This window comes from Muntiacus reevesi, chromosome 18 (assembly GCF_963930625.1).
Source record: "Muntiacus reevesi chromosome 18, mMunRee1.1, whole genome shotgun sequence".
NCBI lineage: Eukaryota > Metazoa > Chordata > Mammalia > Artiodactyla > Cervidae > Muntiacus > Muntiacus reevesi.
In genome coordinates, this window is record NC_089266.1 from 34,689,149 (window position 1) to 34,710,897 (window position 21,749).

The following is a 21,749-nucleotide window of genomic DNA, read 5'->3' on the forward strand; positions in this document are numbered from 1 at the left end:
TTACAAGTCATGCAGGTTTGCTGTAGAGAAGTTTGAAGGGACCTATAAAAATAGAGAAGCAAAAGGCAATGGAGAAAAGGAAAGATATACCCACTTGAATGCAGAGTTCCAAAGAATAGCAAGGAGAGATAAGAAAGCCTTCCTCAGTGATCAGTGCAAAGCAATAGAGGAAAACAATAGAATGGGAAAGGCTAGAGATCTCCTCAAGAAAATTAGAAATACCAAGGGAAATTTTCATGCAAAGATGGGCACAATAAAAGACAGAAATGGTATGGACCTAACAGAAACAGAAGATATTAAGAAGAGGTGGCAAGAGTACACAGAAGAACTATACAAAAAAAGTATAGTTTTGTATACTTACTTTTCTGTAAGTAAGGAGGAGAGAGATGGTGTGATCACTCACCTAGAGCCAAACATCCTGGAATGCGAAGTCAAGGGGGCTTTGGGAAGCATCACTATGAACAAAGGTGATGGAATTCCAGTTGAGCTATTTCAAATCCTAAAAGATGATGCTGTGAAAGTGCTTCACTCAATATGCCAGCAAATTTGGAAAACTCAGCAGTGGCCATAGGGCTGGAAAAGGTCAGTTTTCATTCCAGTCCCAAAGAAAGGCAATCCCAAAGAATATTCAAACTACTGCACAATTGCACTCATCTCACATGCAAAAATTCTCCAAGCCACACTTCAACAGTACATGAACTGTGAACTTCCAGATGTTCAAGCTGGTTTTAGAAAAGGCAGAGGAACCAGAGATCAAATTGCCAACATCCACTGGATCATCAAAAAAGCAAGAGAGTTCCAGAAAAACATCTATTTCTTTTTTTTTTTTTTTCTATTTCTGATTTATCGACTATGCCAAAGCCTTTGAATGTGTGGATCACAGTAAACTGTGGAAAATTCTTAAAGAGGTGGGAATACCAGACCACCTGACCTGCCTCTTGAGAAATCTGTATGTAAATCAAGAAGCAACAGTTAGAACTGGATGTGGAACAACAGACTGGTTTCAAATCTGGAAAGGAGTACGTCAAGGCTGTATATTGTCACCCTGCTTATTTAACTTATATGCAGAATACATCATGAGAAATGCTGGGCTGGATGAAGCACAAGCTGGAATCGAGATTGCTAGGAGAAATAATCAATAACCTCAGATATGCAGATGACACCACCCTTATGGCAGAAAGTGAAGAAGAACTAAAGAGCCTCTTGATGAAAGTGAAAGAGGAAAGTGAAAAAGTTGGCTTAAAACTCAACATTCAGAAAACTAAGGTCATGGCATCTGGTCCCATCACTTCATGGCAAATAGATGGGGAAACAGTGGAAACAGTGAGAGACTTTATTTTGGGAGCCTCCAGAATCACTGCATATGGTGACTGCAGCCTTGAAATTAAAAGACGCTTGCCCCTTGGAAGAAAAGTTATGACCAACCTAGACAGCATATGAAAAAGCAGAGATATTACTTTGCCAACAAAGGTCCGTCTAGTCAAGACTATGGTTTTTCCAGTAATCATGTATGAATGTGAGAGTTGGACCATAAAGAATGCTGAGCACCTAAGAATTGAAGCTTTTGAACTGTGGTGTTGGAGAAGACTCTTGAGAGTCCCTTGGACTGCAAGATCCAACCAGGTCCATCTTGAAGGAAATCAGTCCTGAATATTCATTGGAAGAACTGATGCTGAAGCTGAAACTCCAATACTTTGGCCACCTGATATGAAGAGCTGACTCATTGGAAAAGACCCTGAGGCTGGGAAAGATTGAAGTCAGGAGGAGAAGGGGATGATAGAGGATGAGATGGTTGGATGGCATCACCGACTCAATGGACATGAGTTTGAGTAAACTCCGGGAGTTGGTAATGGACAGCGAGGCCTGGCGTGCTGCAGTCCATGGGGTTGCAAAGAGTTGGATGCGACTGAGTGACTGAACTAAACTGAACTGCTAAAAATAGAATCCATAGCCTTACTTATATCACTACTCTTAACCCTTTGGTATCAATTCCTTAGACTTTTTTCAATGGCTATGTATACATATAAACATACAAATAATTAGTTAAGTGTGTGTGGTTTTACTGGATCATACTCTTTTGCAAACATTTTTCATTTAACAATAAGCCAGAAACATCTTCCCATGCTATTAAACACATCATCACTTTCAATGGTGACTTATTATTCCTTTTGTTGAATAACCATTTGTTAAATGGTCATGACTTAGACACTGAACAAGGACAAGCAGGTGACATAAATGTGTAAATTGTAGGAAATAGGATCTATGGCGTCTAGAGAGTTGAAGTGTTGTGCTGGGCTAAGTCACTTCAGTTGTGTCTGATTCTTTGCAACCCTGTGGACTGTAGCCCACCAGGCTCCTCTGTCCATGGCATTCTCCAAGCAAGAACACTGGAGTGGCTTACCACTTCCTTCTCCAGGGAATCTTCCCAACAAAGGGATCGAACTCAAGTCTCCTGCATTGGCAGGTAGATTCTTTACCACTGAGCCACCAGGGAAGCTCCATATGTAACACACAGTAGTGTTAATTATATTTATCATGCCATATATTACATGCCTATTGAATTTTTATTGTTTGCTTTTATGTTTTTAATTTCTAAGCTTTCTTTTGTTCCCTGCATTTTAAGAATGTTCTGTTTTTGTTTCATGGATAAATGTTCTTTTCTTGTCTGAGAATATTCATAGGTTTTTAAAATAGTGTTTTCTTCCTTGCATAGCCTTTATTTCCTCTATGCTTTTTTTTTCTTTCTCTATTTGTTTAGCCTTTGTCTTTCGTTTAAAGACTTTCCTCAAATGCCTGGTAATCCTCAGCTGTCTGCTTATATTTAAGATCTGTACACTGAGGTACTGATCAGCAACTGTGATCGTGTCTGTATATGAGGTAGAGAGACATGTGGACTTCGAACTTTTACTATAGGGTGATTCATGAGGCCATTGCCTTGAGGAACCCCTAATGTCAGAACCCTTAGGTCTTTTTCCTTGTCTGATCAGACTTCCCAGAAGAGATGCTTCCAAACTCTTGCCTGGAGGGTATAAATCTGGTTGTACACAGAGCTGGGTGAAGAGGGAGTCTGGGACAAGTCTCAACATTCAATCTGTAAACTTTCATTTAATCCCCATTTTTAGTATCTCTCCAGCTATCTATCAATCTATCCATCTTTCTATCTTCCTCCCAAACTCTTTATGTATTTAGAAGTCCTAAGGCAGGACTTCCCTGGTGGTTCAGTGGTTAAGACTCCATGCTTCCACTGCAGGGGCATCGGGTTCAATCCCTGGCTAGGAACTAAGATCCCACATACTACATGGTGTAGCAAAAAAAAAAAAAAAAAAAAAAAAAATCCTAAGGCAGGCTGTGATATTCTTTTAACACGTCTTGCACATCTTGTATAGTCCAGCTAAAATAATAACACTTAAAGGCAAGTCTGCTGAAAATCCAGTCACAGTTCCCACTACTCTCAGCACAAAGTCCAAACCTCTTGCCAATCCCTCCAGGCTCTGGCCCAAACCTCCATCATCTGAAACATTATTCCAGCCTTGTGTCCCCTTCAAGTCAGTTCTGTCCATATTAGACTCCTTACAGTCCCTCAAATGCACTGTACTCTCCCCTCTGGGCCTTCTGCACATGCCATTCCCCCTTCTGAAATGCTGTCCCCTGTTTTCCAACTCTCATCCTTGGCCATTGTGAACAATGACAGGACCAGATGAAAAAGAGTACAAGTCAAATCTGAGAGGACTGATGCTGCCAGATGCTTGGAAGTTATGATGGTGCCATTTCCAAAACAAAATTCTGCCACTCCTGTGGCTTCAGGATCCAAAACCAAGTTTTTTAGTCTGATAGCCAGCCCTCCTGATAATCTGTCCCACTTAATTTCTCTGATTCTTCCTCTCTACTCCTTATCAGAATCACTGTGCTGCGTGCTAAGTCACTCAGCCATGTCCGACTCTTTGCGACCTAGGAACCATAGCCAACCAGGCTCCTCTGTCCATGGGGATTCTCATGGCAAGAATACTGGAGTGGGTTACCATTTCCTCCTCTAGGGGATTTTCCCAACCCAGGGATCAAACCTGTGTCTCTAAAGTCTCCTGCATTAGCAGGCAGGCTCTTTACCACTAGCGCCACCTGGGAAGCCCCATCAGAATCACTGCTGACAGTCTAATCACTTTAGCATTTCTGCCACCTTAGCTATTGATGTTCTGTCTCAGGCACTCTTGAACGCACCTCTTCTTTTGCCAGCCCTTCATTTACTTTTTTATTTTGTAATTTTTTGCTGCACTGTGTGACACATAGCATCTTAATTCCCAGACCAGGCATTTAACTGGTGCCCCCTTAGGACTTCTCTGGTCGTCCAGTGGTTAAGATACCGCACTTACAATGCAGAAATGCAGGGGACACAAGTTTGATCCTTGGTCTGGGAACTAAGATCCCACATGCTGTGTGGTGCAGCCCAAAAAATAAGTAACTGGTGCCCCCTGCAGTGGAAGTGCAGAGTCCTAACCACTGGACCACCGGGGAATTCCCTGCCAGTTCTTTAAATACTGTTGTAGTTGAGAGTTCTATCATGGACCCAATTCATTTCTAAGTCACTTTTCTCTAGACATCTAATTTTCTCTTGTAGCTTTCACTATGTCTAATGTGCCGATGGAATTACCTCATAGCTCATTCAGTAAAGAATCTGCCTGCAATGCAGGAGACCCAGGTTCAATTCCTGGGTGGGAAAGATCCCCTGAAGAAGGAAATGGCAACCCACTCCCGTATTCTTGCCTGGAGAATCCCATGGACAGAGGAGCCTGGTGGGCTACAGTTCATGGGATCGCAAGAGTCGGACACAATGACTAAACCACCAATATGATGATAATTCTCATATTTACCACTCTAACCCAGGCCTGTCTTGGGCTACATCCATTGATCTACAGGACATTGGTTCCTTTGGTTATTACTTGCTATGCCAGGAACTGTGCTAAGTACTGGGTATACAATACTGCAGTCAAACAGACACGTGGAACCCAGTCTCTGATCTCACAAGGTTTACTTATAGTGTGATGGCAGAAGACAAACACTGGAGAAATGATGAAAATTACAACTATGATGAGTACCATAAAAGAGTATACAATGTTTTAGCAGCATGAGGTAGAAGACCTAACCTAGTGTGAGCATAATGGAAGGCTAAAGAAATTATTTTTAATTTTCATACTGAGTGAAGTAAGTCAGACAGAGGAGAAATATTGTATGATGTCCCTTATATGTGGAATGTAAAAAGAAATGATACAAATGAAGTTACAAAAGAGAGACTCAGACTTAGAGAACGAACTTACGGTTGCGGGGGGAAGGATGTGGGGAAGGGATAGTTAGGGAGTTGGGGATGGACATGTATGACATGTGCTTTATGCTCAGTTGTATCTGACTCTGCGACCCCATGGACTGTAGCCCGCCAGGCTCCTCTGTCCCTGGGATTCTCCAGGCAAGAATACTGGAGTGGGTTACCATTCCCATCTCCAGGGGATCTTCCCAATCCAGGGATTGAACCGGTGTCTTCTGCGGCTCCTGCACTGCAGGCAGACCCTTTACCGCTGAGTCACTGCACTTACACTACTGCTTAAAATCGTTCAATGACTCTCTAGTATTGATAAAGTGTAGGTCATTCTCCTTAACCTGATTTATAAGTGCTTCACAGTTTAGCTTCCCTACTTCAAGCCAAATGCTATTTGAACTAGTTGTGGTTCCCCAAAGGACATGTTTTGTTTTGTTTCTGCTCCTCTGGACTGTTTATTCCTTGTTCTCTCAAAAATACTTTTACTTTTAATGCATTTTCCCTCTAGCAAACGCCTACTTATCCCTCAAATCTCAATTTGCATCACCTCCACTGCAGTGGTCTTTCCCTATCATGCTGAAGGGCAACTGACCATTGTTTGTGTCTTTGGGATCCCCTCTATCCTAGTCCTCATCTTTAACACATCTTCAGATGAACTCTAATCACTTTATTTACTTAAATGTGATTGCGCCGCTTCCAATATATTAAAAAATCCTTGTTTGGGGTAATTGGAACACAGTGAGGGCTAAATAAATATTTGCTAAATGATTAGATGCACACACATGATCCTAATTTCTTGGCTATTTTATTCACTTCTACTTAAATTTCTTTTTATTTATTTATTTATTATTATTATTTTTTAATTTCTTACTTAGTTTATGAATCCTAAGTTTCCCCTCTACTATCCTTGCTCAGTAACCTTTTTTCCCATTTTGAAATCTCTCAGGATTTAGATATCAATCTAATGCCAAACTGCATTTGCCTTTCGGTATTGTCTTGAAATCTTTCTTTAACCTTTCATCATATGCAGGATCAGAATCTTCTCAAGGCAAGAAGGTGACTCTTAATTTAAATCGTAACGCGCAGAAACAGAAACACTCAAAAGAGTCCATACCGGCATGTGGACAAGAAGGCCCAGCGCACGCGCACTAGGCCCATTTTTGCTTTTCAACTCTTTCTTTTTCCCCCCCCGGAGCGTGCGCACCAAAAAAGACAAAGGTGGAGAAAGTGACCAAGCAATCATTCAGGCGCATGCCCGTCCCTAACTTCTCCAAGCCTGGTGGAGCGCACAGCGGTGAAGTGGGTGTGGTCTGATCAAGGAGCATCAGAAGCCCAATCCGATTGAGTGAGCTCGGCCCCTCCCTCCCCATGATTGGTTAGCTCTCTGTGTTGTGGGGCGGGGAAAGGAAGGGACAGGGCTGTGGAATGGTGGGGTGGCAAAGAAAGAGAATCAGTTTGGTTCTGCGCAAGCGTAAATCAGCGACCAGGAGAGGGCGTGAGAGAGGGAAGAGGAGAGTGGAAGCCCTGATGCGCTGGCCAGCGAGAGCTGGGTCGCCAGCCTTGACGCGTGCGCCGTGGCCCTCGGGGCCCGCGCGCGGCGGGCGGGTGCCCGGTGCGCCTGCGCAGTAGGTGGCGGCGGCGGCGGCAGAGGGAGGAGGAGGCCGTGGAGCGGCAGCGGCAGCAGTGGGTCCCGGGACTGAGGCTGCAGCGGGGGCGGCGGCGGGCGGAAGCTGAGGTGACGAAGGCAGCGGCGGCGGCGGCCGTTTTCCTCACGGTGGCGGAGACCAAGGCGGCGGCGGCGGACGGGGAGCGGCCCGGCCCCGGCCCCCTGCTCGTTGGCTGTGGCAGGGCCGCCGTGGGGCCGGCCCGGCTCCCGCCCCCCGCGGCTCCCCCTCCGGCTCCTCCTCCGGGGAGACGCCGGGGACCTGGCCCGGCCCGTACTCAGAGCGCTGCTGCAGCCGCCGCCGGGGGAGTCGGAGGCGGTGGCGGCGCCATGGGCGGCCTGGCCTCGGGGGGGGATGTGGAGCCGGGACTGCCCGTCGAGGTGCGCGGCTCCAACGGGGCCTTCTACAAGGTGAGGCGGCGCGCCGGCCAGGGACGCGGTCTTCAGCCCCCTCCCTCCAGCCAGAGCGGGGAAGAGTGGGGCGGGATCGAGGTTCTGGAGCTAGCCCTGACCCTTAGAACCTTGGACCCACGATCCCACCCGCGGCCCTCCTTGGGGGAGACCTCTGGAAGTTAACCCCTTTTTATTTTTGGACCCTCTGTTACACCTGCTTTTACCCGCATCTCTGGAAATGAACATCAGAGCGTTATTGTGCTTGGATCAGCGCCCCCGCAGCCCCCAGGAGAGACCCCATTTACCCCAGCGTCTCATTGACTTTTCCTGTCTCCTAACAGAAGCCATACCTTGGACCTTAATCACCTCTTACCCACAGTCCAAGCACATGGAGAATTCTCTTTATTCTCCCCTATTACCCCCTTGGGAAGGCCGTCCCATATTAGATCCTTTCATCTTCCTCGGAGAGGCCTCTGCCTCCTGGCTCTGGAAGACTCACTCCACTTTCATCTTATATTTCTGTTCCCACCCCAAGGAGAAACGGTCAGAAGCTGTTTATGACATTTAGTATGTTTGACCTCAGGAACTCTGGCCTGTATCAGTCTAGTTGCCTCCTAGCCATAAGGTGGCATCTTTTCACAAGTCGCTCTCACCCCACCCCTTTATTTCCAAGACTAGTTGGTCTGCTCTTTTACTGGAGGATGGTTTTGTATTTGTCATCTCACTTTGACCTCATACATTTAGATCATTCATATAGTTTCTTCATTTTGAGGAGTGTAAGCTTCATACTCCTAACCTCTTATCTATCTAAAACGAGATGATCTCATGAGGATTCCTTCTGTTTATCTTTTTCTTAAGGATTTCCACTTCTAGAAGACTTTTGGTCAACTTGCCCAATTCAGAAACCCAGTAGTCTGTTTATTCGTTTTTTTTCTTTTCTTTTCTTTTTTTTTTTAAAGAAGAGGGCTGTCTTTACATTTTAATATTCATTTATTTGGCTGTGCAGCATTCAGGATCTTAGTTCCTCAACCAGGGATCAAACCCATGCCCCCTGCGTTGGGAATGCAGTCTTACCCACTGGACTGCCAGGGAAGTCCCCTGAATCTATTTTTAGGACACTTTTCCCCCTTCATTTATATTAAGCTAGAGGGAGACCCCTTTTGCCTCCCAGGCATTTTTATTTATGCCACTGTTGTTATTTTGAACCTCTTTGTGCTTTATGCCTGGGATTGTCTCAGATACTTTCCTGCTTCCTGTCTTGTTCTCTCATTTTGCCCTGAGGAGCCGGAAGTTACCTTCTCATCCGTTATTTGTGAGGACAAGAGCCCCCTTTCCTCCTCTTCCCCTCAAGCCTTTCCTCCCATAGTAGACCTCTCCACCTTCGTACCCTTGGAAATGACTTTTTCCAACTCCTTCCCTGTGAAGTCTTACCTTGCTATCACTGGAAAGGGCCTTATATTAACTCTTGGAATAGGTTTCTGCCCCAGCTTCAATTGATAAGTTCAGTGTAGTCATTTTTGACCCACTCTAAATGCCTATTCATTCCTGCCTGACTTCCCCTCACCAGATTTCTTTATATTCTTCAGTGCCTGTGGGTACCCACATCTGTCTTAATTTCTCAATTTAAGTCTGTGGCTTTTTATCCTAGTATTTCTGCATAATCGCCCCAAACTACCTCTTCCATGACCCAGCTAACATGGAAGAAGGAAGCGCCCAACTTATCCCTTCTTTCCTTCTTTTTCTACATACTTTCATAACTCATGTGAGTTTTTTCTCTAGTGTGCCTCCATAGCATTTGTTTTCTTTGGCAAAGTCTCTTAATTCCTTTCTGATTCTGGTAGAGTACATTTGTCTCTTATATCCTTTCCCCTCAAGCTTGCGTTACCTTTTTGAAATACCCTTTCTCATAAGATTTTAACCTCATTTCCCACAGTATCCTGTCCTTCATCAGGGTTCTTCCCAGCCCCAAGAAAGTGCTTCTTAAATTGAGTCTGAGATCAAAATATAATGTTTGCTTTTGTTCCAGGAAGCATGGGAAAGATCGGTATCCAGTTCAGATTAACTGTGTGAGACTGCTGGGAAGGGGCATATTTCCCTTTCCTCATATAAGTGTCCAGTAGAAAGTCTGTCTCTGAATCTTTCTCTTTTCTCCTGTGGGCTATATGGCAGTGATAGACTTGATTCAGTGAATTAAATATCGGATGCTTTGAATCAGAGAATAGAATTTGGAGTTCAACTAAAAGCCAGGTAATATGGAGTTTGTATTTTGGTCACTTTAGCATTTTCTGCTTCTTGTCTCATTTGAGCAACAAAAACATCCTTAAATTCAGTAATCTTTCTTCAACTTTCAGTACCGTATACTTACTGAATCTGACCTTGCTGCTGATTTAATATTCATGACTCAGCAGACTTCAGTGTGGTTCAAGGAGTGTTTACATTGCTTCTAGAAGTATAAATCTGGGGAGGTTCCTTTCATCCCTCTCAGAATTGGGTCCTGTTGTTTTTCTTCTTACAGGCTAGAACTGAAAATATCAGAAGTTACCTTGTAGCTATCCCATCAACTCTTCCTTTTCTGTCAGAACTTAATGTACATTATTTTTTAAGGTGTACTCTCCCAAGTGAAATATCTTCATCTTCCAGGGCACGGTCATCCAACTTTCCAGACCTTGCCTGGATATCCCAATACCTACTCCTTTGTTAAGGATATAGCATCCACTTATAAGCCAAAGCCCGTTTGCCATGATTGTTGAATTGAATTGAGTCATCCTTTGGATCTAGGTAGCCTTCTAGAGATTCACTCAACTGCTGTTGCCCTCCCTTGCTTATCTTCTCAGTGAGCAAGGACTGAGCAGAACGAGGAACTCACTTTCTACCACTGGTATCTATGAAGGAAAAAACTGGGATAATGTGAGTGGAATTAAGGAGCAGAGAGTGAATTGGAATATGAAGTTGAGGCGATAGCTTGTTTTGGAGGATCTTTGACAAAAAAAGACCTTAGAAGTATAAGAATGAGTGATGTTTTGTTGAACTGCTGAGTAATGTGAGGGAAAAGTGCATTTTTTGTGAATGATTATATCTAGGAGTGGGGAATCTCTTCACAAAAAAAGGCAGGCAAGTGATTCTCTTCTATCTTTTCCACAGTGTTTTATCTCATCCCAGAAATGTTTTGAAAATAGCTAACTGTCTCTCTCTATTAACTGTTTCTAAAGCTTAGAGATAGACATTTTAGATAAAGTCAGCTACAGAGGCTAGATGAAATCTTTAGAGAAATCCAGACAGACCCTTATAAAAGAAGAAAAGAGAGGGAAGAGATACAATAGTCATTGGGGGAGGAGGGGAGGAGGACACTTAAAAAGGAGCTAAGGAAAAAAGAAGGGCGGGGGGAGGGGAGGAGTTAAAGGGAAGAACCCAAAAGAGAAGAGGAACTTGGGCACACAGTGAAAAGTAAAAGTGCCTCAGTTGTGAGTGGAGAAGAGGAGGAGTGAGCATTGATGGAGGTGAATGAAGAGTGGGAGAAACATTTCCGAGGAAGGGAATGGCAGAGAAAGCTGAAGCACGGGTATGTAAAGCTAGGCAGGACCAGGAGTACTGGGCAGTAGTAAGACTCCATAATGAGATCCTTTCTCAAAAGAAGAGGAAGACGGCTCATATCAAGAGGGAAATTTTAAGTTTAGATTTAAGGAATTAAGTGTTTATGATTGATCAGTTCTCCCTGAGGCGGGAGTGACACACATGTGCATTTTTGGTGTTTTCTAAGCTCATATTTTGTTCCTATCTGCAAAGCTTAGGAATAGTTGTTATATATATATATGTTTTTTGAGACCCCTAATTTTTCTTTAAAGCTTTAATGAGGCATAATTGACATACAAGGAAGCATACAAATTTAAAGCATACAATTTAAGTTTTGACATATATATAAAATGAACCATCACCACAATTTCCATCATTCCCAAAAGTCTTCCACCAATGTGCTTTCTGTCATTATACATTAGTTTGAATTTTCTGATTTTTGACAGACATGAAAAGGCAGTTACTGGAAAAAGTAATCTTTCAACAAATGGTGCTTAAAGAATTGCACATCCATAGGTTAAAAATGAACTTGAATTGTATCTGGCACCATGTTGAAAAATTTAACTCAAAATGGATCATAGACCTAAATGTAAAATAAAAACTATAAAACTTCTAGACAAGGACATAGGAGGAAACTTCTGTGGTCTTGGATTAGGTGAAGATTTGTTAGATATGAAACCAAAAGAGCAAATTGATAAATTGGACTTTATTAAAATTAGCAATCCCTAATTTTGAGTATTTGAAAAATAGAAAAGGTAGGAAAACTGGGAGCATAGGATTGAACTCATAGCTTTGGCTTCCTCGGTGAAGACAGAGGAAATAGGAAGTAGGGAATTCCTTGGCAGTCCAGTGGTTTAGACTTAGCGCTTTCACTGCCTTGGCAAAAAAAAAAGAGAAAATAGTTCAGTCATTCCTGTTGCTTTTCCTTGTCAAGATCTCAAGTTTGGGGTCTTCTACAAATTTTATTACCCTTTTCAAATTCTTAGCAGTGTCATAGTCTAGCATTAAAAAATCTTACATCTTTATTTATTTGGCCATATCACATGACTTGTAGGTTGTAGTTCCCTACCAGGGATTGAACCCTGGTCCACAGCTGTGAAAGTCCTAACCACTGGACCACCAGGGAATTCCCTCACGTCTTTTAAATCCCTAATTTTTCTTTCTGTAAGTTGTTTTTGGATTTTTAACTTCTCCGGTGTTCTGATTGTTTTCATATGGCCCAGGCATCAAAGCATCTAGTTTGCTCAGGTTTCTTACTGTGTTAGGAGCTAGACCCTTTCTTGGCAGATCCTGATGTCCTCTAGGTGTTCCAGGACAGCCTCACACTGTCTCATGGGATATTCTTAGCTTTGCTGAATGTTGTTGGTATTTTAATTGAACTCTGGCAAGCTGCTCAGTATAGCAGGAGGCAGACAGATAGGGAGGCCCCTGTGGGAGCCATAGGAGACCACTAGTTTCCAGGCTGTTCTGATACAGGTGATGTTTTTCCCTTCTACTTAATTTCTGTCTCATCTTATTTCTTGATTTTGTAACATCTCTGTCCATGCCAGGATTACTTCTTTTCTTGCTACCTCACCATTTGTATTCTTTCCCCAGTGCAGCTTTCCCTAGCCTGGTTTTTAGATCGCTTATGTTCCCATCTAAAACTAGTTTCAAAAGGAAAAAAGGGCGGGGCTGGGGGGGGGGGGGCATGGTTTCCTTGCGGCTTAGTGGTTAGGATTTGGGCTTTCACTGCCATGGCCTTGGGTTCAATCCTTGATTGGGGGAACTGTTTCACCAGCCGTGTGGTGCAGCCAGAAAATGAAAAAGAAACCCTACTTTTGTTGTTTAGTTGCTGAGTCAGGTCTGACTGTTTGCAACCCTATGGAGTGTATGTAGCCCCCCAGGCTCTGTCTATGGCATTTCCCAAGCAGGAATATTGGAGTGGGTTGCCATTTCCTCCTCCTGGGGTTCTGCGCCACCCAGGGATCGAACCCACATCTGCTTGGCGGGTGGATTCTCTACCACTGAGCCACTGGAGAAGCCCAACCTGTAGTATAAGATGCTGCAAAGGTGTCTGTTCCTTTAATGGCTGAGGTGGTGGTTAATTGTCTTTTTTTTTTTTTTTTCTTTTCACTTTATTCTAAAATCCATTCTAGGGCTTTGTGAAGGATGTCCATGAAGACTCTGTCACCATCTTCTTTGAAAACAAGTAAGACCTTGGGAATAGAGAATCCAGCATACTAGGTCCTAGAAGGAGAGTGGAGAAGGGGCGACTGAGTCCCATGAGGCATGTAATAGGTGGGCGAGAGCCAGGGGTTTGGGTGGGCGACTTGTATGGATCCTAGGAGAGGAAATGGTGCTGGTGGGGGCATTTGACTCAGTATTTAGGTTCTAGCAAGATATGGAAGACACTGGTATGGAGCAGAGCCTGGAATTTAGCTTCTAATCACCAGGGAAGGTGGAAAATGTCCAGTGGAGGAAGTTACCTTTTTCTGAAGAAACAGGCAACCACACTAGCCTGAATAGCTATCATATCACTATTTCCCTTGCAGCTGGCAGAGTGAGAGACAGATTCCTTTTGGGGATGTCCGGCTACCACCTCCAGCTGACTATAACAAGGAGATCACAGAAGGGGATGAAGTGGAGGTAAGGGCCTGAAGTCCCACCTTTTCTAACCATCACTTTTCCCAGGATTCTGCATTTCCCTTACCCTGATACAGGTATCGTAGGCTCCTTACTGCTTGTTTCACTCTCCTTCCTCCATCTAGCTAGGCAGTCCGTGGAGGAGTGAAGTGCAGCAGTTTTCTGTCCATCACCATTGTGGTCAATCAAGCCTTTAGGGAGCTTCCCAGTTTCAGGGGATCCACGTTTCTTCCATTTATGATAACAGCATCTGAACTCCAGTGTCCTCTGATTTTAACTAGCAGCTCCTTCCTCTAGTTTCCTTCATCTTGGTCTAGGATGCCTCCCAAGAGTCTTAATGCTCATTCTATTTTTGATGTTTTTAGATGGGCCTCAAGATCTCTTTTATTTTCAACTTCTCTTCAGGTTTATTCTCGAGCCAATGAGCAAGAGCCTTGTGGCTGGTGGCTGGCCCGGGTGCGGATGATGAAGGGAGATGTGAGTGACTGATTGTCAAGGTCTTTGGGGAACTGCCGAAACATTTTTGTCAGAGAAAGGTGGGAGGTAGAAGCTCATGTTATCCACACCTTCTTCTTTCTTTCCTTCTGCCAGTTCTATGTTATTGAATATGCTGCCTGCGATGCCACTTACAATGAGATTGTCACCCTGGAACGGCTTCGGCCAGTTAATCCCAATCCCCTTGCAACCAAAGGCAGCTTCTTCAAGGTTACCATGGCTGTGCCTGAGGATCTGAGAGAGGCGTGAGTGTTTGGGATGTTGGGTGTGGGGCCCCTTTTATGGTCCTCATCTCTGCACGTGTTTGTCCCAGGTGTGTTTTCTGTTCCCTGGCCCTCTAGAGTCCTCTCTGCTCCCAGTTCTGTTTCCTCATCTGTGTTCTTTAACTGCAGTCCTTATTTTTCTCAGTCCCTCTCTCTCCCCTGAATGTTCAGCTGTACTCTACACTCTGCCCTCTGCACACTGTTCTTTTGTCTCTGCAGCTGCTCCAATGAAAACGTTCATAAAGAGTTTAAGAAAGCGTTGGGAGCGAACTGCATCTTTCTCAACATCACAAATAGTGAGCTCTTCATCCTGGTGAGTTTATTTTGCCTGAACTTCACCTAAACCCTTCTCCCCTTTTATCTCTTTTGCAAGAAGGGAAGAGCTAAAGTGTGCTTCTATTTATTTGTCAGAGAGGACTTTATTGCTCCTGACTCCTGTGGACCCAGGTTAGCCCTACCATTCCTTAGTCTTTCTCATGTATGACCTTAATTTTTTTTCAACCTGACCGTCATATTGCAGTTTGGGTCAAGGACCCTTCTTGCATATTTGGACTCTCAGAAACAGTATGATTCTCACCTGTGCTTGCCACGTAAAATCAGTTCCCCTAGGCACCCAGATAGTAGGCCCTTGTGAGACCGACAATGATTTTCTCTTCCTCAACTTTGTTTCTTAAACTCCTGCCCTTTTTCAGAGACTCAGGTGTCCTGATTCCCAGTTCCTGACTCTCCTCTAAAACATAGGCAGTTTTAGTGACTTTTCTGTTGGTTTCTTTCCAGTCAACCACGGAAGCCCCTGTGAAGCGAGCATCCCTGCTGGGTGATATGCATTTTCGAAGCCTGCGCACCAAACTGCTGCTCATGTCGCGCAATGAAGAAGCTACCAAGCACCTCGAGGTAAGTTTGGGCTCCACTTTTTACTGCTGAATGATATTGTTGTCTTCCCTCCCACCTCATCCTCCACTCATACTCTATGTTTACAGAACAGAGGTTGAGGTCTTTCTGGGCTGTTAAACCTGGGTCTGCTGTTTCATCTCAGACTCCTCTGGATGGCAGAGCTCCATCATGTTTTTAGTGTAAAGCTTTTTTTTTTTTTTTAAAGCTACAGGACCCTGTGACCAAGTGAAATTTTACTTGAAAGCACAATGCATAAGACAGATGAATGAGAGCAAGTCTGTCTAAAAGTGGAAGAGGGTGTGGGTCTTACCTCCACTGGGTGCCCCCAAGTTACCTCTGAGAACCAAACCACTTTGTGAGAGCCATTTGTACACTGGAAAAGATCCCTGGTCTTGGGATCAATCCTGTCTTGCTTTGGCAAATAATTTGATTCCAGTGAGTTTTCTCTTCCTTATCTGTGACAGTGAGGTAGTTGAAGGAGAGTGTTTATGCAAGGTCTTTTTGAATCCCGACATCTTATGATGGTCAGATTCCCTTAGGAATTATACTGTCCTAAATGAGGTGCACATGTGTATGTGTTATTTGAACATCCATTTCCTGTTAATCAGGTGAACTGATCTCTATAGGGGCCTGTGCAAATTCTGGCGCATGGTAACCTGTACTCCGGGGTGCTCCTCAGGGTGCTGCCAGGGCCCTTCCCCTTTGCCGCCCTTGTCCTCAGGCCTCCCTCTGAGGACTGGTTGAGAAACGAAGTGGTAGCATGGTGTGTCATAGCCTCTTTTTATGCTTTTCTCAACCTCGTGCTTTCTCAAACTTTCTGGGTTTTATTTTGGGAGTTTGTATTGATTTGGTTAAGGTAAATATTCCTTACACTTGCATTTACCATGTGAAAAGCCCTTTCTTAAACACCAGTCTTATTTAATCCTCTTGTTAGTCTGGGAATGGGGCAGGTCAGGTGTAAACATTTAGTGGATAACAACAGAGGCACAGAGAGTATGTTTTGTTTGGGATTATACAACCAGGTAGTGTTAGAGCCAAATCCAGAACTTTGATGGCTCCTAGCCCAAACTCTGTCGCCATTACCTCCCCTGCCCACCAAGCCATTGGTACTGAGAAGGTAGGAATGGAATGAAGCATTCCTAAATTCTCCACACAGGTCCTGGTGGTCAGTGGACTTCCAGATAGTTCTGGCTCTCTTTCACAGTCTTTTCTTATTGAAGTTATACAAAGCAGCAGCTTCCTGGGACAGGTGTCTGAAATTTCACCATGATTCCTATAGGTCAGTGTCTTATTTTCTTTCAGACAAGTAAGCAGCTGGCAGCAGCTTTCCAAGAGGAGTTCACAGTGCGAGAGGACCTGATGGGACTAGCAATTGGGACTCACGGTGCCAACATCCAGCAGGCCCGAAAAGTACCTGGGGTGACTGCCATTGAATTGGGTGAAGAGACCTGCACTTTCCGCATCTATGGGGAGGTCAGCAAAAGATACCTGTCATCTAAGTCCCTTCAGGGATAGAGAGAAGAGTGTGTGATATAAAGGAAGCCTGTTGTGTTCACCTCCCTCCCCCTTTTTTAATGTGCATACTTTTTGTTTTCTTTAACTGGAGTATAGTTGCTTCCTCCCTCCCAGACTTTGGCAGCAACACATATTCCCAAAAACAGAGAGTGGCAGGAAGATCACTGTTTGAGATCCAGGTCCTCTGTTTTATTAATGACTCCCCATTCTTCTCTTAAGACTCCTGAAGCATGCCGACAGGCCCGGAGCTATCTTGAGTTTTCTGAGGACTCTGTGCAAGTGCCCAGGAACCTGGTTGGTGAGTTGAGGTTGTGTATGTATATAAGAGAACATGTTGGGGGCCAGATGCGAGATCCTCTAAAGTGATTCTGGCTTCACACCTCCCGGTGAACTTCGTTTCACGAGGACAGACCAGTCTGTAGTTGGAGTGACAAAAATGGGAGAACTAATTTCTAGGGATTGTGGTATTTTGTCCTGTGAAAACACACCAGAAGCCTAGAAGCAGGAGATTGATGAAATAGAATTTTTTCATAGAAGCTGGAAAACTGTCTGGTTTTGCTCTTTTTTCTTTCTTTAAAAAAAAAAAAAAGCCTAACTCCTCTTTTACCTATTCAGGCAAAGTGATTGGAAAGAACGGGAAAGTGATCCAGGAGATTGTGGATAAATCTGGTGTGGTGAGGGTTCGAGTTGAAGGTGATAATGACAAGAAGAACCCCAGGGAAGAGGTATGGGGCAACTACACCTAGAGATTGGTTTCCAGAGTAGATGTGATTGTTCTCCAAGCCATTCTCTTGAGGGCTGGGATTTCTAGGGGATGGGGTATGGGAACTTTGGTTTTTCCTAGTAGATGGAGAGCCCAGAAAGATCCCTTTTGGGTAGGCTTCTCTAGAAGATAAGGTGGACTTAATACTTGATTTGAGTCTGTTTCTAATCCATGTGTCCTTTGCTCTCCAGGGCATGGTTCCTTTCATATTTGTTGGCACCCGAGAAAACATCAGCAATGCTCAGGCTCTGCTGGAATATCACCTCTCCTACCTGCAGGTACCCGAGCCAGGAGCCTGGGAGAGGAAAGACCCACGTGTACAGGGGACTGAGGAGCATGCTGGATGGAGTTAAAAGTGGTGGTTTCCAGTTTGTGTTTCTGAGTAGAATAGAAACTGTTAGGTGGAAAATTGGGGCTGTGGAGTTGGAACCCATCATTTTCCCTGTTTTAAGCCTTGTGTTCCTGAGAGTTCAGGTCCCTAGGGACAGTGGGGCAGAGAAGCGTGAAGAGACTGTTGATCTCACACTTCTTCCTCGTTTTTTCTCCATCTTCTACCCAACCAGGAGGTGGAGCAGCTCCGCTTGGAGAGGCTGCAGATTGATGAGCAGCTTCGGCAGATTGGGCTGGGCTTTCGGCCTCCTGGAAGTGGGCGGGGCAGCGGCAGCAGTGACAAGGCTGGATATACCACCGATGAGAGCTCCTCCTCCTCCCTTCATACCACTCGAACCTATGGGGGCAGCTATGGGGGCCGGGGCCGGGGCCGGAGGACAGGCGGTCCTGCCTATGGTGAGACAGCCCTGGGAGTGGGGGGCAAGCGGTGGTGGGGTGTGGGAGGCAGAGGTCTGGGTGGAAGCTTGAGGAAAGGGTGATTGAGAAGATGAAGTGATTGGCTGAGGGACTGAGGAGTGAGAGGGAGAATTTTCCAGCTTGGGGGTGGGGATGGATCCTGGGATAGGGTGAGTGACCCTGTTTGAATGCCACTATGTTCTTCAGGCCCCAACTCAGACCTATCCACAGCTTCTGAGACGGAGTCAGAGAAGAGGGAGGAGCCCACCCGAGCTGGGCCTGGCGACCGGGATCCCCCAACCCGGGGGGAAGAAAGCCGGAGGCGTCCGATAGGAGGCCGGGGTAGAGGACCCCCACCTGCCCCCCGGCCCACCTCAAGATACAACTCTTCATCGATTAGCTCAGGTACCAGAAGCAGACAGCTGGGCTCATGAATGTGGGCCAAAAGGAAAGATGGTGGACACCTGACTCCCAACTCCTTCTTCCTCCAACCAGTGCTGAAGGACCCAGACAGTAATCCCTACAGCCTACTGGACACATCCGAACCAGAGCCCCCAGTTGATTCAGAGCCTGGGGAACCCCCCCCAGCAAGTGCCAGACGCCGCCGCTCCCGCCGCCGCCGCACCGATGAAGATAGGACTGTCATGGATGGAGGCCTAGAATCTGACGGGCCCAGCATGACAGAGAATGGCCTGGGTAAGGGGTGTATGAGGGTTTGAAAAATTACAACTGGGCAAGAATTGAGGGGGTGGGAGATTGATGCACAGTTCTCATTTTCCCCTGCCCCACAGAAGATGAGTCAAGACCCCAGCGTCGTAATCGGAGCCGCCGCCGCCGTAACCGTGGTAACCGGACTGATGGTTCTATCAGTGGAGACCGTCAGCCAGGTGAGCTAACACTGGATTCCAGCAGACTGCCTCAGAGAACAGGATGCCTCTTACCCTGTGGAAACTAGGGATTGGGGTTCAGTGGGTGTCTAGAGGCTGGATACCTGGGTTCCTTCTGAAACTTGATCCTCTGTCTTCCCCAGTGACTGTGGCTGACTATATCTCCCGAGCAAAGTCTCAGAGCCGCCAGCGGCCACCCCTGGAACGCACTAAACCTTCAGAGGATTCTCTTTCAGGGCAGAAGGTAGGCAAGGAAGACATAGTTTACCCCACTCCCTTTTGTGTTGTTCTGGAATAGGGGGCACATGAAAACTCGCTAAGAAATCTCTTGTGAAATTGCAGGGAAGGCATGCAGCTGGAATTCAGGCTGCATGTAGAATAGTGAAAATTTTGTATAGAAGAGAAAGGGCCATTTGGTTCATATTTTCTGGATCCCAGTAAAAGTGACTACTGGCAACCAACCCCTGGGTCCCACCAGATGCCTGGAGCTCTTAGGTGGTAGGGAATGGCATTACCTAAATTTCTACTGACTTCCTTTCCTTCCTCTCCATTTTCTTTTCCCACTCTCCCTTCAGGGTGACTCTGTCAGCAAGCTTCCTAAGGGCCCCTCAGAGAATGGGGAGCTCTCCGCCCCCCTGGAGTTGGGTAGTTTGGTGAATGGGGTTTCATAAACCCTCCAGCCTGCATCCCTCCCTTCTCCATCTCGCTTGCTGCCCAACACCAATGGCCCTCACAGGCCCGACTGACCTGCGCTGGAGCTGCTCTTATCTAGGGGGGAGGGGGGTGGCACAGCAGCTTGGGTCCCCCCCAGCCTCCAGGAGCTAGTGGAGGGGTGTGTAACAGGGTCCTACCCCCTCCCTATTGTCCACCCTACCCCCAGGGTGAGGGGAGCCTCTCTCCTTCCCCATCAGACTGGATGTGCCTTTATCCTCTAATGCCCCAATCTCTCTCTGAACACCCCCATTCTCCGCCTGTTGGTGCGGGGTGCTTCTTGACCCACCCAGATTTGACAGTTCAGGGGGGCTCCCCTGCTATCCCTCCTCCCATCCTGTACCCCCCATTTCTGGGGCCTCATCACTGTGGAAGACGGGGATAGTAAGGGTATAAGTGGGTGGGAGGCATGGGGAAGGTTTTGGAGTAGAACCAGGGGTGTGTATGAAGGGGGGTGACAAGGTCCCCCAGGGGAGGGGGGGACCAACCTTGTCTGGTGGATGAGAAGGCGTATTTATTTTTCACTGTACAGTATTTAAAAAGAGAATAAAAAAATCCAAATGGCTCTCTGGTTCCTGTACCTTCCTTGTGCCCAGTTTGGTCCATCTGTTTCTATAGGAGTGACCTGCCCTGGCCCTTGTTTCCTGTATCACCACACCTGGCTTCTCTAGCATTCCAGAGATGGTCTACGTCTGGGAATTTCTGACATTCCTGAATTCCCCAGGCCCAGGTACCCTCCTGGTCTAGAGAAAAGCAGCTGGTGCCTTGCTGCTTCTCCCCTCCCCCAGGTTTGCTGGTAGAGGGAGCTAGGCCACTCCTATACCCTGAGTCACAGCGGGCTAGGTAGGGCTGCTCAGAGCTGGAGCTGTTCCTGCTAAGAGCTGAGAGCCAAGGCAGGCTGCTTAATCCGATTACCTGAGGCCTGGGGCTTGGGCTGGGCCTTGGGGAGCGTGGGGAGCAGGGTTCCCTCAAGACAGCCCCTGGAACGTAGGTGTTGAGCCCTCATTCTTGCTGGTACTCTGCTCTGGATCCAGGCTTCCTCTTCAGCATCCATATCACTAATATCTCAGCCTTGGTTCTTCCTGGGCTTCCTTGCGCCCTGCCTCCCAACTCTGAGGTTTAGAGATAAAATGTGGAGAAACCTAGGTTTGGGGGCTATAGTGGTGAGGTTTTAAATTTTCTCACCTGGCAAGGGGTTGTATCACCACCCAAGCACCTGCTGGGATGACTCAGGGAACAAAAATGGCCTGCCTGACTTTTCTGCCCCTGGGCTGGTCAGGGGTTTGAGGAGTTGTAGGCACCAGAAAAAGGTTTGGGTTAGTAGGTTGGGTGTTCCCACCTTCCCAGCACAACTCTGACCCTGAGGGCTCTTGATCCCCCTCTACTTGATCCCATTGTGCAAAGATATTGACTTTAAATTGCTGTGCTTAAGAAGGGAGGGGTAGATGTTCAGGCTACTGGGGCTGGAAGGCCTGGCTTCTGGGTCTTGGGTGGAGAGGGGGTGTGGTCCCCTGGGGGGAGTGTTGGGGGCTGGGAAGAACGGGGCACCTGGGTTGGCCTAAGGGAGGGGGATGTTGGCGCCCTTAAGGAGGCGCGGTCGGCTGGGAGGGAGTGGGGAGGAGCCAGTCGTTAAAAACTGTTCCCCAGCCTGGCCCACCCGCCTGCCACAGACGCTGAGACCAGGTGAGAGAGGGCCGTGGCACCTGGGCTACGCCGCCTGGCAGTTGCGGGACCCCCAGTCGCAGAGGTTTACCGCCTTCACGGAAGCCGGGCCCTTGGCGGGCAGCGGGCAGGGGGAGCCAGACTGGGTCGCCGGGAACCTCGCAGCCACAAGGAAAGAGCACAACCTGTACAGGAGCGGGTACCAGGCAGCGGTTTT

General features: G+C 46.4%; 1 protein-coding gene across 4 annotated transcripts; it reads left to right on the plus strand.

The window, feature by feature from the left end:
- The first annotated feature begins 6,805 nt into the window (after positions 1 to 6,805).
- FXR2 (FMR1 autosomal homolog 2) lies at positions 6,806 to 21,658 on the plus strand. Of its 4 annotated transcripts, XR_010659701.1 has the most exons (18): positions 6,807 to 7,379; positions 13,070 to 13,122; positions 13,466 to 13,559; positions 13,962 to 14,033; positions 14,148 to 14,296; positions 14,534 to 14,627; positions 15,092 to 15,208; positions 16,511 to 16,681; positions 16,943 to 17,021; positions 17,339 to 17,448; positions 17,678 to 17,764; positions 18,050 to 18,272; positions 18,480 to 18,677; positions 18,768 to 18,968; positions 19,064 to 19,159; positions 19,303 to 19,403; positions 20,489 to 20,600; positions 21,541 to 21,658. XR_010659701.1 is itself a non-coding variant. In XM_065910200.1 (17 exons), the coding sequence occupies exons 1-17, from the start codon at positions 7,299 to 7,301 to the stop codon at positions 19,828 to 19,830; spliced, it is 2,019 nt and encodes a 672-aa protein (XP_065766272.1). In that variant the 5' UTR covers positions 6,806 to 7,298; the 3' UTR covers positions 19,831 to 20,435. The 4 variants fall into 4 exon arrangements, 3 of the variants coding, with proteins under 3 accessions (XP_065766272.1, XP_065766273.1, XP_065766271.1); XM_065910200.1 differs by lacking the exons at positions 20,489 to 20,600; positions 21,541 to 21,658 and adding an exon at positions 19,735 to 20,435 and having other exon boundaries at positions 6,806 to 7,379; positions 19,067 to 19,159; XM_065910201.1 differs by lacking the exon at positions 21,541 to 21,658 and having other exon boundaries at positions 20,489 to 20,631.
- The last annotated feature ends 91 nt before the right edge of the window (positions 21,659 to 21,749 follow it).

Coding starts and splice junctions, on each gene's coding strand:
- FXR2 (XM_065910199.1), top strand. CDS start 7,299: ATGGGCGGCCTGGCCTCGGGGGGGGATGTGGAGCCGGGACTGCCCGTC. Junction 18,273..18,479: donor GACAGGCGGTCCTGCCTATG/GTGAGACAGCCC, acceptor TATGTTCTTCAG/GCCCCAACTCAGACCTATCC. Junction 18,969..19,063: donor CATGACAGAGAATGGCCTGG/GTAAGGGGTGTA, acceptor CCTGCCCCACAG/AAGATGAGTCAAGACCCCAG.